This window comes from Stenella coeruleoalba (assembly GCF_951394435.1).
Source record: "Stenella coeruleoalba genome assembly, chromosome: 5".
NCBI lineage: Eukaryota > Metazoa > Chordata > Mammalia > Artiodactyla > Delphinidae > Stenella > Stenella coeruleoalba.
Window position 1 is genome coordinate 99,781,658 of NC_137150.1, and position 17,090 is coordinate 99,798,747.

Consider the following 17,090-nt stretch of genomic DNA (forward strand, 5'->3'; position numbering starts at 1 on the left):
AAAAATCTATTCTTATTTTAAAGACAAACAAGGGCTTATGATTTTAAATGATCTAAAAAGCATTTCCTAGTTAGAAATTAGAAAGCTGACAGGAAAGAATATTTACATTTTATGGTTGGCAAAGCATGATGGGAAAGTTTGGATCAGTCTGCTGAAAATAGATATCCCAACTGTGACTAACAATAAGGAAGTTTAAACTAAATTAATGAATATACATGTTTACTTTCAGCTTCAATTCACTGTAATAATTACTTTACATTAACATATCAACAAGCCGGCTATCAACAGTCTAAAGTTTCAGGTCACTGACTACTTCTACAAATATTTTACTTTTAATTTTTATTCTTATACAGCCCTCTGCAAAATTTCTGTCCATATTGTTACATGGTTAATTGCACAGAATCTCATAAATTCTCACTGAAACTGTTTCTTAATGTTAATTTTATCATTATGTTAATGAGAATATAATAGAACTGCACTCTGATAGTAATGCTGACAGCAGAAGACACCAATTTGTTAGGAATCATCAAACAGCAGTAAACACATTCGTCAATGGTGGACGGAACAACGTAACAATTATATCTCTATTTTCCTGATAGATATAGTAGATTGTACAGTTATAAACTATGGTGTTCCATATACCCTCTTTCTTTCGTAGATTCATAACAAAAAGTATTATCTTTTCCCACTTTACTGATTTCTTTATGATAAGGGTCCTAGAAACAGTGTTAGAGGCCCAACTACTTTTTCATAATAACTTAGGCAGATATTTCACATAATAGACCATAACCATATGACATCAACTGATTCACATTTAAAATCTACTCAGACCCCTCTATTTTAATTTATCTTTCCATACCCTTCCTGGGTTCTTTTTTTTTTTTTTCCTCCCATAAATTGCAATGCCTACCCAGATCTAATGCTTAAGAAAGGTAATGTAAAAAAGCAAGAAAATTAAAGTAATCCTACAAATCAAAAGTTAACTCCCACAGGTCCTAGACATTGAATAAAATTCAAATAACTTGTAATATTAAATATAAAAAATAAAATGAATTGTTCAGATGTTTGAGAGGTATTGAATAAGGCCTGATTAGAGCATGTACCCAGGAATCAGATTTGATTCAATCCTTGGCTCTACCACTTGGTAGTTCTTCAGTAGCCGTAACTACAAAATGAGGACAGTAATTATGCCATCTTAAAAGGTTTCTGTGAGAAGTATGTTAGTTTCTATATATGAAGAACTTAGAAAATTGCTGAATATATTGTAAATAATATATATTAGTGGCATTATTATTCTCCCCTAATTTCATAGCTTGAGTTATCTAAATTCAAATTCCTAACTTAAGATTTATTTTACACTGTTATTGCAAAATTTTGATTTGACAGAAAGGGAAATGTGACATTTTTAATGGTATTACTCATATCTGCAACATTATTCATATCCACAAATGTTATTTAATAACCACTTCCTACTTTGAATTTTCTTTTTAGATATACAGCTGCATTCATTCTTCTGATTTATCTGCTATGTGATTAAAATACTGGGCAGAATTTCTTAGCATAAACTTTGATAATTCATTAATTACTAAAAAACATTTATTTTAATTATTATAGACAGCGGTTTGACATATGACATTTGTGACACAAAATACAGGATATATTTTGGTACTCAGGATCTTCTAATCTGGCAGTGAAGATACAAATTTTAATCAAATAACTATTACATAAACTAATATATTAAAAGTATCACATGATAATTTCATTATAAAAAAGGAACCAATGTGATCTTATCTTCACTGAGATGGTCATTCAGCTACAAGTAACATTTTAACATCCACAATATTTTTTTTTTCTGTTTTTCAAATTCAATGCTTTTAATTCAAAGGTTTTTTTGTTTTGTTTCGTTTAATAGCTGGTACATCTCCTTCCTTCAGAAAAAGGTAATAATAATTATGCAACTGGTTATCATTTTGTTCCCTTTGACTACCGGGAAATAAAATATAGCAATGATGTCAATCTTGATGGCTCAGTCATTTAAACTGTTCTTTATACCATTTTTGAAAAGCTTGTATTTTTCTTTATATTTTTCCTTTAATGTCTTTATTTCTCTTTTATTACTGATTTATTAGTATGCTATCTTTGTAAATCACCTAATACCTTCTATGTAACATGTTTGTAATTTTCAATACTTATATTTAAAAAAATTCTTGTAGTTTCTTAAAGTGTATTTTCTCTTTGCTCTCACAATATGAAAATATAACTGCTTTAATGAGAAACATTAGTGAAATGTCTGAAAATTGGATTTTTTTCTACTGGAATTTGAATTTTCATTTAAATGATTATTTATGACCAAACATATTCTCAGGGAACTATAATGAAGGAAAATGTTAGGAGATAGGGGAATTTAACCTTGAGCTACCTATGATTTAAAAAGTTGTTTAATGGATGATAAAGGCTTTATTTGATTTGTTTTTTTTTTTTCAATATAGTTCTAAATTTGAATACGAAAGCCAAAGCTTATCCTATAGCCCTTTTAAATTAAGTACTAACTTTCGGCTTTCAATTTTCAAGTCTTTTATCATTAAAACCATTCCTGATTATTCAAACCTTAAAAAACTCAAAAATTGTATTAAAAAGGCCAGAGTTTACCAATGATTTTAGCTTTCAATAAAAATACCTGAATATACTGACTATTCTTACATGTCTCACTGAGAATTTAAATGCCTTGGTCAGCATAACCCATGGCAGGTTATATTCTCCTTTTGAGTTATATTCAGTAGTTTAGAAAAATCATAAAGCATGAGGACGAAGGCCAAGCACTCTCAACACTTATGAAGTCAGTAAATCTCATTATCAATCCTTATCCTTGAACATGTTTAAGTACTGCTATAAAATGCTCATAGATTTAAAATGTATGTATACAATAACATGCTTTTAAAACTACTCTAAATATAGCTTGCTATAAAAACTCAGTACTCAAGTATAGGATATGTTTATATCTCCTTAGGTTAAACATACACATACACACATTTTACAAATATATTTCCTCCATATAGTCAGATACATATAAAATCACATAAAAAAGAAATAACAGGAATTAAGGCAAAATCCATTCCTCCAGCTCAAAAATGTCTTAATCCTAAATAACGAATTTCATATAAGTTGCTCAGTTCTCAGTTTTTGATCAGGTGTTAGGCTTAAAACTCTGTGATGTACACAGGTTTGGGTGAAAGACTACTACAGAGCGCTGTCAGAAACTAGGAGTAGGAAAATTGGGACAGTGATGCTCTAATTATATCCAATACATTTTATTACTAAGAATTAGGTTTGGCTGAATTTTATAGAAAATACAATTAATAGGACTTGCATAATTTAAAAGCTTATTTCTCTCTCACAGAAAAATATAGATGTAGACAGTTCATTGCTGATATAGTAGCTCTACAGTGTCCTGCAGGCAGGCTTCCAACTTTCTTACCTGTGTTCCTAGGATAGGACCCTCAAGTTTATGGCTCCAGAATCAGCACCAGCCATCACATTCACATTCTGAGTATTAAAGATAAAAGGAAAACAAGGCAGAGGTTCTCAAAGTGTAGCCCTCAGACTAGCAGATCAGTGTCACCTAGAAACTTGTTAGAAAAGCACATTTTCAAGCCCCTCTCCAGACTTACTGAATCTGTAACTCTGGGATGGCGCCCAGCTAACGGTTTTTTAACAAGCCCTTTAAGTGATGCTAATACAAGCTAAAGTTTGAAGACTACTGCTCTAAGGATGTATCCCAGAAGTTACACCTATCACTTCTCCTCACATTCTTTTGGCCAGAACTTAGTCATATGGCCACAAAGAGCTGAAAAGGAGGCAAGGAAAAGCATTAGTTATTTTAAATAGTCACAAGCCTAGCTAAAAATCAGGGATTTCATTGGTCTAAAGGGAGATGGAATAATGGCAAACACTATCAGCCCGTGTCACATAATTTTATAAAGAAGGTGGGGGGACCACAACTATAGAAAACAGGAATTTTTTTCCCATTATAAGCTCTACTTTTGTTAAGGAAAAAAATACTTTTTAAAAATTGGAGTATAAGTTGCTTTACAATATTGTGTTAGTTTATACTGTAAAGCAAAGTGAATCAGCTATACATATACATATATCCCATTTTTTTGGATTTCCTTTCCATTCAGGTCACCACAGAGCATTGAGTAGAGTTCCCTGTGCTATACAGTAGGTTCTCATTAGTTATGTATTTTATACATAGTATCAATAGTGTATATATGTCAGTCCCAATCTCCCAATTCATCCCACACCCCTTCCCCCCCTTGGTATCCATATGTTTGTTCTCTACGTCTGTGTCTCTATTTCTGCTTTGTAAATAAGATCGTCTACACCAATATTTTCAGATCCCACATATACGCATTAATATACGACGCTTGTTTTTCTCTTTCTGACTTACTTCACTCTGTATGACAGTCTCTAGGTCCATCCATGCCCCTACAAATGACCCAATTTCGTTCCTTTTTATGGCTGAGTAATATTCCATTGTATAATATTTTTGATTAAAAAGAGAATGCTATTTTTCTGGGTCTTTATTTATTTTAATAGCAGTCCTTTCTCTTACCTATTCAATTTTTAAATCATATACTAATCATAGGGGATGAGGATCATTTTTGTCCCCATTTCAAAGATAAGAAAACTGAGATTCCCGAATTACAGATTTTTTTACTGAAGATCTCACACCTGGCTGGTTGGAGTCAGACCTAGAAATCAGGTTCATTTACCTAAAGTCCTTTACCCTTTACATTATTTCACATTTATTTAATGAGGGCTGCACTCTTTATCCTTAATCTTTCACACCTTAGCTTTCCACTTTTCTTTCATCCCAAACATTTTTTTTCCTGCAAATCTTCCCCATGAAAATGTTGAAGACTTTTTAAATGTGAAGGCTAAAATAATAGTTTATGTAGCAAGACTAAAAGAACTTTACAATTATACTAGTAATCAGAATGAGATACACTTGACATTTTCCTCTATTTGTTGTTTATATTTCAATCATTGAAATATGAAAGAAGTAACCAGATTTTAATAACTGAGAAATGTTAATAACTCAAGATAAATTGCTACCTAGCACTAATATTTCTAAACTTTGATTTGAAGTTAAACTAATGTGACAATGCAATCTTTAAGAGGCTGGGACAATTGACATTAAATTGTTGCTTGATTGTTCTTCCGTTTAAAAAACAGAAAATAGTTGTTATTACAGGAACTATAATGAGAACGGAAAGTGATTAAAAGCTCCTGTTTACTTTTGATATCATGATCAGAATATTCAACTCCAAGTCACTGATTCTCTTCTGTATTATTCTGGAAATACTTATTGCCAGAGTTCTCATAACTGAAACTATCTGATGATTTGCTCTTGCATTTTAGAAAACAACAACAAAAAATGTTATGTAATTTACAAATATGAAGATAAATGCAACATTATCAACAGTGCACATCCTTAACAGTAAGCATCTGTTTTAGAATACAGAATGAAAGAAACATTACTGAAAGGCCAAATCAGTTTACACACAGAAGTCTCTATATTCTGACTGGCATAGGTTTTCTAATGCAGAATCAGCAGTATGGAAGGTGATCTGGCCATGACATAGGCAAGACCAGAGGGAACTCCTTTGCTCATAACATGCCCTGTCTGAAGCTGCATAGTTACTGACCAAAAAGAGCATTTCAATCTCAGAAATTTCCTTGACAGAGCCCGTAACTATAAAAATGAAGCATTTGATATCTATACCCCTATAGGAAAGAACACTCATAAAATAAGGGCATAAGCAAATAATTTGTAATTTTATGAGATTTAATCACCATTCATGATAAGACAGAAATATTACATCACACTACTAAAGAGAAGTAGGAGTAGGTGATCATCTTACATACATGAAGTACAGAACATGTGATGATGATGATTACAGCATGCCTGTAATATTTTGTTTGACTATATGTCAAATGCATTATGTACATTATCTCATTTACTCTTCATTACCTGTATTTCAGGAGTATTATTCCCTTTTTTCAGTCAGGAATCAGAATTATAGAAATTTATTTTCTAAAGTCATATAGGTAGTTTGGTAACATGGCTAGAGAGCCACCAAAAATGTTTGGTACCCCCTTTTTCTAAATTAGAGTTGCAGTTGGGAAGTAGTTATACAAGCAGGGATTATATTTCTCAGCCTCCCTTTTTTATGTAGGTAGATCTGTTGGCTAATTCTTGTCAATGAATAAAGATGACTGTGTCACTTCTAGGTCAAGATATTTAATATCTCTTACCCTGTCATCAACTACATGAGGAAGACAGTGAGGTCTTATAAGGAGGGTGGAGCCATGAGATGGCAGAGGCCCAGGTCCCTGAATCATTTTGTGGAGGACAGCTGCATTACATTTCCATAGCGTTAAGCCACAGACATTTGGGGATTATTTATTTATTTATTTTTTTGCCATAGTATAACTCTAATATAGCCAGTAAGTAGTGAAACAGGAAATGAACCTAAGTGTGTCTGATTCTAAGACCCGTGTCCGCCCTTATATGTCCTCCTAATGTTCCTAGACAGGTCTGAATAGAACTGCTCAATATTACAATATGGTTTCTTCCATCAATGAGTCACACTTTAAATTGTATAGAGTACCAATAACATTGGTAACCAACTTTTTATATCTCCTGAGAAGATAATGTTTGTAACTCATCAAAGTAATAATGGTGATAGTGGTGATGACAATCATCATCATCATCACCATGCTGAGTAACTGACTCAGAAAGCTTTGTAGATATATTTTTGTCTACCAAATTCAGTGAAAAATATAAAAAACAGGCCGCAAAATCTGTATTCAAGGAGCGTCTCAAACACATCATTTTTGCTTAGGTCTAAGCTTTGTCCTCCAAGACGATTTATAGAAGTTGTGCATTTGGAAGTCAGGGAGTGCTATCCATATACTGATGAAGCCTAAACTGTGATCTCCATTTGAATATTAATATTTTCTCTATAACTTTATCTGCTGTCATTACTCCCATTACAGCAGTGATATTCACATTACTTAGCATATGACCAGCACAGAATAAGGTAAGAGTTTACACACACATTGTTAAATTAAAGAAAAAATAAATGTGGTAAGAATTTGTAAAATCAAAGCTCTGCCTTTCCAGGGGAAAACATCTATTTATTATTTAGTTACATGTGGTGGTGACTACATGTTAAATTTTAAAAAAGAAACCTTGTTAACCAAATAATACATTAAAAAGAAAAAACCTTGTTTTTTTTTTGTTTTTCTTTTTAAAAAACCTTGTTAATTGAGAATATTCTTTATCATTCTCAACCCATCAGAATCAACTGGGCCTTTTTTGTCTCCCCAAGCACACCACATAACTAAGAAGCTACAGAGATGGAACCTGAGCACTTCTTTTTTAAAGGTTCACATTTCTTTTTTTAAAGTACCACAAGTGATGTTAAGACAACCATACTGAAAGCCATCTTAACAGAAACAATAATATATAGCCCATACCATTGAAATATTTATGTAATAATAAGTAGCTAACATTCAATGAGTATGTAGTCTGTCCACACTAAGCAGACTATGGCCAATTTTTTCCATAATCTTCACAATAATTATTTAACAAAAATATTAGGCCTAATCTTATAGAATGAAAAATTGAAGTTTAGAGCGAGTGAGTATATTTCCCAAGGTCATAAAGTCAATAAATGTTGACTTCTAGATTCTTTTTTTTTTTTCTCTTGGATACAGATACTATGAATGCTTTTAAACCTCTGTATGGACTTCCTATGCAACAGAACACAAATAGTTGTATTCTTGTTCTGCATAATCTAACTTGCTTAGACTTTTATAGCAACATTAGCTCTGACTGGGCCTTTCCTAAAAATCATGACCCAATGCACACAGATTTCCATTGATGATTTTTGGTCTGTTTTTAAGGTTACTGATACTCTGATCCATAGTAGAATAGATCTTAATAATGTTGGTTTCAGTTAGTTTGGGTAGCTCCTTTTGGAAACAACATACAGAGTGGAAAATGACAAAGAGTTCTGAGACTATGTTCCACATTTTGTGGGAAACATCTAGGGAAAAACTATTTTGTAAATCACTCTATTGTCTGAAAATTGGTCACGATAGGAAACCATACAAGTCAATTTTTTGGGGACAGTGTTGTTTATGCCACTGTCCCAATAAAATGGGGGGGATGAGTAATATTTTAATTACAGGGCTGTTGTAAAGATTAAATATAATAATACACAAAGTTTTTGGCAAATGGCTGTACCTGCTAAGTACACGATGAATGTTAGAGATTGTTATAACTCTTAATGGCTATAGCCAGGTGTTATAAACCTAGAGCTCTCTTATTCTCTACAACATATAATTTTAGATTTTTCTTGGTTCTAGAAGTATAATCTTTATAACTTCCCTGAGTTCTATTCCCCATACTATGTAACAAAGAAATTTAAAAAATAAATCACAAGTCTTTAAGTTTCTAGAAATTGTTTTTACTTGCTGTAATTTTATTTAGCCAATGAGTCCATCATGAATCCCAATTTCAGGTGCAGAATGTTTAAAATGTAGGTAATGACTCCATTATCCAAGCTGAAACACAATATTTCAGCTTTATATGTACCATATCAAAGAGAATATGGTAAATAGGTGTTTCCCTTGCAAAATGTAAACAAATTAAACTTGCATCATATGAGGCAATAAATTACAATTTGTTTCATAGTTACTTTTTCCCTTTCATTTTTTGAATTTTCAAATCTTATTTGTGTTGTAATTTACACATTTACTGAGCTGAATATATCGGCACACATTATAAACTGAGAGTAAAAAAAAAAAAAATCACAATGTCTAACCACCCCTTTCTCTATAGAGTAATGCCCGACAGGAGAAAAAAAATGTGAATTTATAGTGTGATCTACAAGTAAACAATGTTCAAAGTCATAATTCACATAAAAAGAATCCACACTATTTCTATTTTTTTAATTTCAAAGGGTTTCACAGCATTTGTTATAAAATATTCTGGTCAAAAAAAAGAATTAGTAACATTTCATTTTGAAATAAATGAAGTAGCAAATAGCTTATTTCAACTAAACTAAGATAAATTCCCCATTCTGTTTTCTAGCATGAGAAGAATATAATAATTTTGTGCAAAAGCCCCTTGGTGTCTCTCTATTAGGACATAAGATATGAATAGCAATTATAATAATTGAATATAATCACATTAAAATAATTAGTACTTAAACTATCAATTGCAGTGCTCTACTCAGCAATGAAACACACACACAAGATTTCAATATAATTTATAATGCTCTGTTCCTTACTCAGGAAGTGGTGAAAATAATCTTCCTGTGTGTTTTCAATTAAATCTGCATTGCATCAGTTTTATATCAATTTTTGAAGTTAGATATGTCATAAAACTTATGAACTGCTCAGCTTTCTAAGTGGTTATAGTTTGATGGGTTTCCAAAAGCTCTGAAAAAGTCATTTTTCCACTTCCAGAGATTCCTAAGGTGGAAGCGGGCCCTGCTGTGCAGCCTGTAAATAATGACAGATTTTAATACTATTTACATATCATAGGGTTCAAGCTACTGATACTCAGATTCATAGAATAGGTCTAGAGAGTTCAATTTCAAATTGTTTAGGGAGCTCCCTTTGTTTAGGGAGCTCCATTTATACAGAAAGAAAAAATGACAGACTTCCAAGACCCTGTAATTCTCTCCATTTTGTGGAGAATATCAAGGGGAAACCTATTTTGCATGAGTTTCAGATTGCTCACATTCCATCAGTAGAAGCATCAGTGGATAAAAATTATCAGAGAGGGCTTCCCTGGTGGCGCAGTGGTTGAGAGTCCGCCTGCTGATGCAGGGGACGCGGGTTCGTGCCCCGGTCTGGGAAGATCCCACATGCCGCGGAGTGGCTGGGCCCGTGAGCCATGGCCGCTGAGCCTGCGCATCCGGAGCCTGTGCTCCGCAACGGGAGAGGCCACAACAGTGAGAGGCCCGTGTACCGCAAAAAAAAAAAAAAATTATCAGAGAAAAATAAGCACATAGACCACTGACTCAGATACTATTTTAATTTGTAAAAAGTATGTCATCAATAGTTAGAAAAGTGGACTGTGAAAAGATCATGTAATATTCAGCATCTCGTTAAGAGGTTTGATATTTATTTATTTATTTGGAGTATAGTTGATTTACAGTGTTGTATTACTTTCTGCTGTACAGCAAAGTGAATCAGTTATACATATGTATGTATTCACTCTTTTTAGATTCTTTCCCCATATAGGTCATTACAGAGTATTGAGTAGAGTTCCCTGAGCTATACAGCTGGTCCTTATTAGTTATCTATTTTATATATAGTAGTGTGCATATGTCAATCGCAATCTCCCAATTTATCCCTCCCCTACCTTTCCCCCTGATAACCATAAGACTGTTTTCTATATCTGTGACTCTATTGTTTCTTTTTCAGACATGTAAGAGTCAGAGCTTATATTCAGCCAGCACTCACTGGTACAACCCTACAGGTTGCCAAAGTATGAAATACTTCTCTACCAATTGGTAAATACATGGTATCCAAACTTCTTGAGTAGCTACTCTGCCACACTAGTCTCTAACCTGATTTCCTTTATCCGATCCTCTCCAAGATCTGGCAAGTAACCTTGGCATAAAAGAAGGTGCCAAGGATTTTGCTCTTGTCCAGTATCTATTCAATGTCTTATTGGTTATAAAACACATTGAATGTGCCTTTAGAAAGACTGTGCTACACCATCAGAATTCCTTTTCCCAAACTTCCTTAGTGTCTGGAGTGTCACATCTAGAGGTTGCTTTTATCTAGGATCTTTTCCATATGGAATGTTAAACACGCCACGTTTTGGTGGATTGAGCTGGTGTTTAGCATTTGGGGGAATCCAGGGACACAGATACTGGGAGAAGATGTTAGGGGCTGACAATCAAAACAAAACGGGATGGGTCAAACGCAGTCCCTTCCAAGGCAGGCACTGAGATCTAAGGTGGGAAACAATTCAGAAGACTAAGAACAGAAGAAACTGGAAGCGAAGTAGGGGCAGAGGGAATAAAAACATAAAAAACAAAGCATGTTCCAGGAAATCTGTGTCATCAGATAGGTAAATGCAAGAAAAAATACTGACAGAAATGAAGCACTGAGAGCACATATTAGCCACATAGCAGAAGTTCAAGCATGTTTCCCCAGAGACCTGACAGAGGTGGAAGATAGTACAGCTCATGGTACCTAACGGAGATGGAGTGAGTCCCAGGGAAGGCCCAGTGACCTTTTCACATGGATAATTCTTGGTATTTGCCAAAATCAATTGTCCAGCAAGTTATAATGACTGAAATTCCAGTATGGACTTTAGAATAACATAAACTTCAATTTAAATCCTGGGCCTTCCACTTACCAATGCTGTGACCTTAGCATGTGATTTATAGCCTCTGAATATTTCCTCAACTGAAAAATGTTTTCATGGGAAATAAGAGCACAAATATTTTTAAATTGCTCTGGACTGTCAGCACTCAATAAATAAAACCTGTGCTGATAATGATTGCATTGAATAGTAAAGAGACTTCATCAGCAGAGTTCTTAACACCTTGCCAGTTAAAACTCCCCTTCCATGAAGGGAACGAACATTGGTGAGCGGCTATTCACTACTACTTATTGTCTGAGATGAAGCAATACCTGAGAATGCAGTTAACATGTTCCACTTTAACATGCAAATCCTTGCAATGAGTATCATTTGCTCCACGTTAGGTGAAAATTAACTTATACCTTTTATCTTCCATTTTCTAAATCAATTAAAAAGGGCCTAGATGGCAGGCCCTTTTCCCTCTGTTTAGGTCATAAAGTATCTCTGGCTTTTTACACAGTACAGAAATCTTGGGAAAAGAGATGAGTTTTCAGTTCAACTGATATTCTCATCCAAGTCTCCTGGGTCTGATCGTCAAGCCCATTCCTCATGCTAAATATAGGCGATGTGCCCTTGTTGTTATTCCCAAGCTACTGTACTTGAGGTTCAGTCTTCAGAAATACACCTCTATGAGAAATATCTCCACCAAGCAGCTCCAGTGCTCGCTGCAGTGTGGGGGAATGGAGGATATTCCATGCACAGAGGCTGCTACTGTCCTTCTCAATTTCCAAGAACCGACCTCACCTAGAGCCAGAAAAATTCCTGCTCTTTTAAACATCTGGGTCTTTTTCTTCCCGTAGGTTAGGCATTCCCAAAAACAGTCATTAAACTTTTCTCTAGCAAAGGGTGGTGCCTGGACAGAAGGCAAGGCTTCTTTGTGATGTGCCCACATCATGAAACATAAGTCTGTTTTCCTACTGAACTATATTCAGCATGTTCTGCAGGGATCCCAAAAGCTTTGAGTCCTATTTCTACAGTAATAATCCCAAAATATTTAATTGCTCTTAAAATAATTTTGATAATATGCAATTTGATGATAGGTTAAAATTGAGACTTTTTAAAATGCCATAAATTATAGATTAGTATATTTTTAGATATTAAAATTAGTAATTTATTAAAATTTATTCATCACAAGAATAAGAAATTCTTCATGTACAAAATCTTTTGATTTTTCTCTCTGGTATAAATTTATTGAATCATTATTATTTAAGTAGATATTTAAATCTTTAAGATGTTTGAAATATTAAATAATAAAATATAACCAATGAATGTTAAAAAATAATTGCCAATATGTGTCTGTCTGTCTGTCCTCCTGTAAGTATATATATTTATATTTCCCGGTAAGCCTTGTAACTTAATACACTTCCCATTTTCTAAGTGTATCACTGTAGACAGTAGGACAATAATAAATTTAATATTGTAAAACTAGTACATCAAACACTAAACTACATACAAAATATTTAATATTTGTGTTGCTTTAAAATTTGATATTTTAAAAGAATCAGTACATTTCAAAATTGTTTTTTAGTAAGTACAATACAAGTAAACTAAGAAATTGGCTTGGCAGATACAGGCATATCAGAGATATTCCAGGTTTGGTTCCAAAGCACAGCAGTAAAGCAAGTCACACATATACTCTGGTTTCCCAGTGCATATAAAAGTTGTGTTTACACTACATTGTACTCTATTAAGTTTGCAATAGCATTATGTTTAACAAAACAATATATATACCTTAATTAAAACACAGTTTATTGCAAAAATGCTAACCATAAAATCTGAGCCTTCGATGAGTTGTAATGTTTTTGCAATAGTAACACCAAAGATCGCTAATCACAGATCACTATAACAAATGTAATAATGAAAAAGTTTGAAATATTCTGAGAATTATCAAAATGCAACAGAGACATGGAGTGAGCAAATTCTGTTGGAAAAATGGGATGGATAGACTTGTTCGATATAGGGTTGCTACAAACTTTCAATTCATAAAAAAATGCAGTATCTGTGAAGCACAGCAAAGCCAAGTGCAATAAAGTGAGATATGCCTGTGTCTAAATTATAGTTGAATACAAATACTAAAGGAGATGAGGCCTTTGTTACACACAAAATTTTTAAATTTCAGCATGAAGAAGACATTATAGCTCAAGACTTTAAGACTGTAATTACATATTGATTTTGTATTAACCTGATAATTTCCAGAGAATATTAAAATAATTTTAAGTTATGTTGTCATTATATAAATAAATAGCTCTCAAATGGGAATTTTAAATTTTATCTCATCAATTTCAAAGAGAGGACTTCTTGATTTATTTTATTGGTATGAAAGAAATATACTCAAACTAAAAAAAAGATGAAAAGTATTTTAAGAAGTAAAAATAAAAGTTGAATAAAAGCTCGATTTTGTTTCTGAGGCCTATAATAAATAGTAAAGTGTAAATTAAATAGAAATAACAAACCCAATTATACAGTAACATTTCACTCATACTGTAACTCTATTTTATCTGTCTTTGTATAGTAAATTATTTTTGATAACATTTTTTATGGTCTATAAATGAAATGTGAACCTGTGAAATGTATTATATTAGGCCATAAACAAGCTGCTTTGATGTCTGACTCATATAAAGCATGTATCACCGAGAACTAGATACTCTTCAGTACCCCCAAAGCGACTTGCTTAAGACCATGTCCAGCCATTTTATCAAAGAATCACTGTACATGAACATGCCGACCATGTGCTATGTCACTTATGTTTATAGCAGCATTACTTCAAGTTTGATATAAATTTTGACTCAGTTTGTCAAAGTTCTTTAACTCCATCACTCAAACTATGATTTTATGAGAGCAAAAGGGAGCATTGGCAAGTAGAGGACATACAGTTCCTAAGGTTGAGTTCGTGGCATGATGTTTAAAAACAGAATGAAGCTTCCATATTCTGACCATACATACAACTCATATAAATTGCTTTTTGGTGAAAGTATTTCTTTATAAAATTTTTACTTACTTGATCATATTAAGCTAAGTATAGGAACCATTTATAAATTGTTACTGGAAGTCATTTTGAAGTGGAATATTTTGAAGTAATCATACATGTTGTGGTTTTAAAATATTTTAATGCTCAACTGGTATCATTCATAGAACTTTGAAGTGCTGAAACTATTTCTATGGTATTATTCAAACCATGAAATATATTATTTTGCTAATGAAGTCTAAGATCTTTCTTAAAAATTATCTTTCGATTTATAAGTGATCTTTGTAATATTTAGATAAATAAAGTTTTAAATAATGATAGGCAAGGAAGTGTGATGTATAAATTATTTTCACATTTCACATATTTATCCTGAGGTCACAGAGTACACAAAACTCTGTCAGACACTAAAGGGTTATTGTCTTCTACGTCACAAAGTCCATGTCCTAGAGCTTCGTATAAACTAACTAATTTTTAAAAAATCCTATAATCAACATTATCTATAAATACAGCAATTACATAAATATATTCAAACAGAAATTGAGAGGAATTCCAGACAGCAAGAAGGGTGGCTGCAAAGAACATAGGCTGCCTGCATGAATTTAAAGTCATGCCTGTAGTTGGATTAGACTCAGTAAGAAAAGGACTTTGTGCATCATGCAAAAGGCAGAGAATACAGAATAATATTTCTAGTATAATAATGAAGAAAAGCTGGAGGAGTTTGTGTTATTACAGGGTAGTAGAATTCTCTAAATGTACATGTGTGAGCGCACGCAGGGGCACACACGTGTGTGTGATGTATAAGCACTTTACAGGGAAAGATAGAGTAGGAAAAGTCAAGGATATTGGCCTCTATCTGCCATTTTTGTCATGAATGATGCAAATATCTTTAACAATTGGTGTTTTGCAAGGGATGAAAACTATAATAAAATTGCTTCCATATAGGAACATTATAAATAAAATTGACAGAAAAAGAGAGTGAGTTTACTAAAATGAATTGTTTAATTTTTTTCTCAGTACTATAAATATAATAGGGTCTCTTCTGTGTATGTGTGTGTGTATAAAGCTTTAAGAAATAAAAAGCATTGTTTCTACCTAAACCCTTGAAGGAGCATTTTAACAGGCTGACCTACATCTATCAGACGCTTTATATGCATTAATAACCACTTGCAAACACATAACACGCACATACAATTTCTATTTTAAACTAAAATGGATTCATATAGTTATATTAGTTGTTTTTTTCACTTTGCCCCATATCACAGACAGCTTTCAACCTCAGACTTACCTTATTCTTTTCACTGGCTAAATAGAATTCAAGGTATGTATATACAATAATCTAATTTACTCATTTTTCTATTGGGGAATACTTAGATTTTTTTCATTATTTAATATTACAAATAATGTTTCAGTGATTATCTTTGTGTATTTAAGTTTGCAAATCTGTGTGAATATGACTATTGAATAAATTTCTAAAAGTGGAAATATGTATTTGAAAGAAAGGTATACAGTGGTAGTAAACATTCATTTGTGGGTAGTACTAAGTATAAGAAGTATAGATATTAATTGAAGGAACAAGTTTAGGAATAGAAAAAAGACCTGTTAATTATGAATATAACAGCTTGATAAAAGCACTACAGAGAAAAGTGGTAGGTAAAAATAAAAAGGTAAGAAGCTCAGGACAAATCTTGTTATGCCGTATACCAGAAGTTTTGTAGAAACAGTGAAAATGATGAACACAATAAGCATGTGACATGGAAAAGAGATACCTCCAAACAGAGTCAAAATTAACAACTGGCTAATTAACTTATTAAATTAACTTAGTAAATTAACTGGCTAATACTTATTAAAAGTTAATACTCTTCATTTTTAAAAACAAAGGGGGGGATACTGAAATTAGCTGTGAGATCACTGTCACTAAAGCTTGATTCTATAAAACACTCATGATTAAGATATAAATTGGAAATGGCCAGGTAGAGATAAGGAAATGGAAGTTTTAAAAACGTTTCCAAAAATGTATGGTAATGGTAAGGAAAGTGGCTTTGAGGCAGCATCTATCTTCATAAAACACATTTGTTGAAATAATCTGAAGGAGGTTAAGCACAAAATAATTTTTAATTCTTATGACAAATGAATTAGCTGAGGTTAAAATGGTTTGCTCTTATGTGATAGATCTGAATTATAGAATGAAATATTAAATTAGAATGGACAAACTTGGGGATTAGAATATATTTTATTATATATCATAAAGCCAAAGCACTCTCTAATTTAAATATTTTTAACACAAGAAGAAATGTGAAGCTATAAGAAATACTGAAGGCCGTTAAATTTTACCAGACTGCTCTCAACATACAGTTATAGGAGTCTATGAACTTTAATACATTACGTTTAAAAATGTGTGAAAACAAGTTGTCAGTCAATACTGAGTAAATTTAATGGTATGTAGTGGCAGCTTTGACAGAATATTAAAGAACAAAAAAATATGCTGATCGTGTTCCAGGCCAAAGATAAGAGTAAGTTTTCATGAGCATTTTTACTTTACATGTGCTATAGGCAATTAGCAGATCTGGAACAAAATCTACAGCATAAATAGTAGAATTTTATACTACAAAGCAATAATTATTTGCACTGAAACTAAATACAGGTTCTCTAAATGCAAGTTAAAAA

General features: G+C 32.7%; 1 protein-coding gene across 6 annotated transcripts in view; it reads right to left on the reverse strand.

Moving 5' to 3' along the window:
* The window catches only part of EPHA6 (EPH receptor A6), a gene marked incomplete at its 3' end in the record, with an annotated part of 858,431 nt that overhangs the window by 618,267 nt on the left and 223,074 nt on the right, over positions 1 to 17,090 (reverse strand). The window contains exon 4 of one of the 6 annotated variants that reach the window (XM_079923300.1): positions 3,334 to 3,543. The exons of the other annotated variants lie outside the window; for them this stretch is intronic. Coding sequence (XP_079779426.1) covers positions 3,518 to 3,543 — 26 coding nt within the window. Of the gene's footprint in view, positions 1 to 3,333; positions 3,544 to 17,090 lie in introns of those variants that run through there. 6 annotated transcript variants of the gene reach the window in all.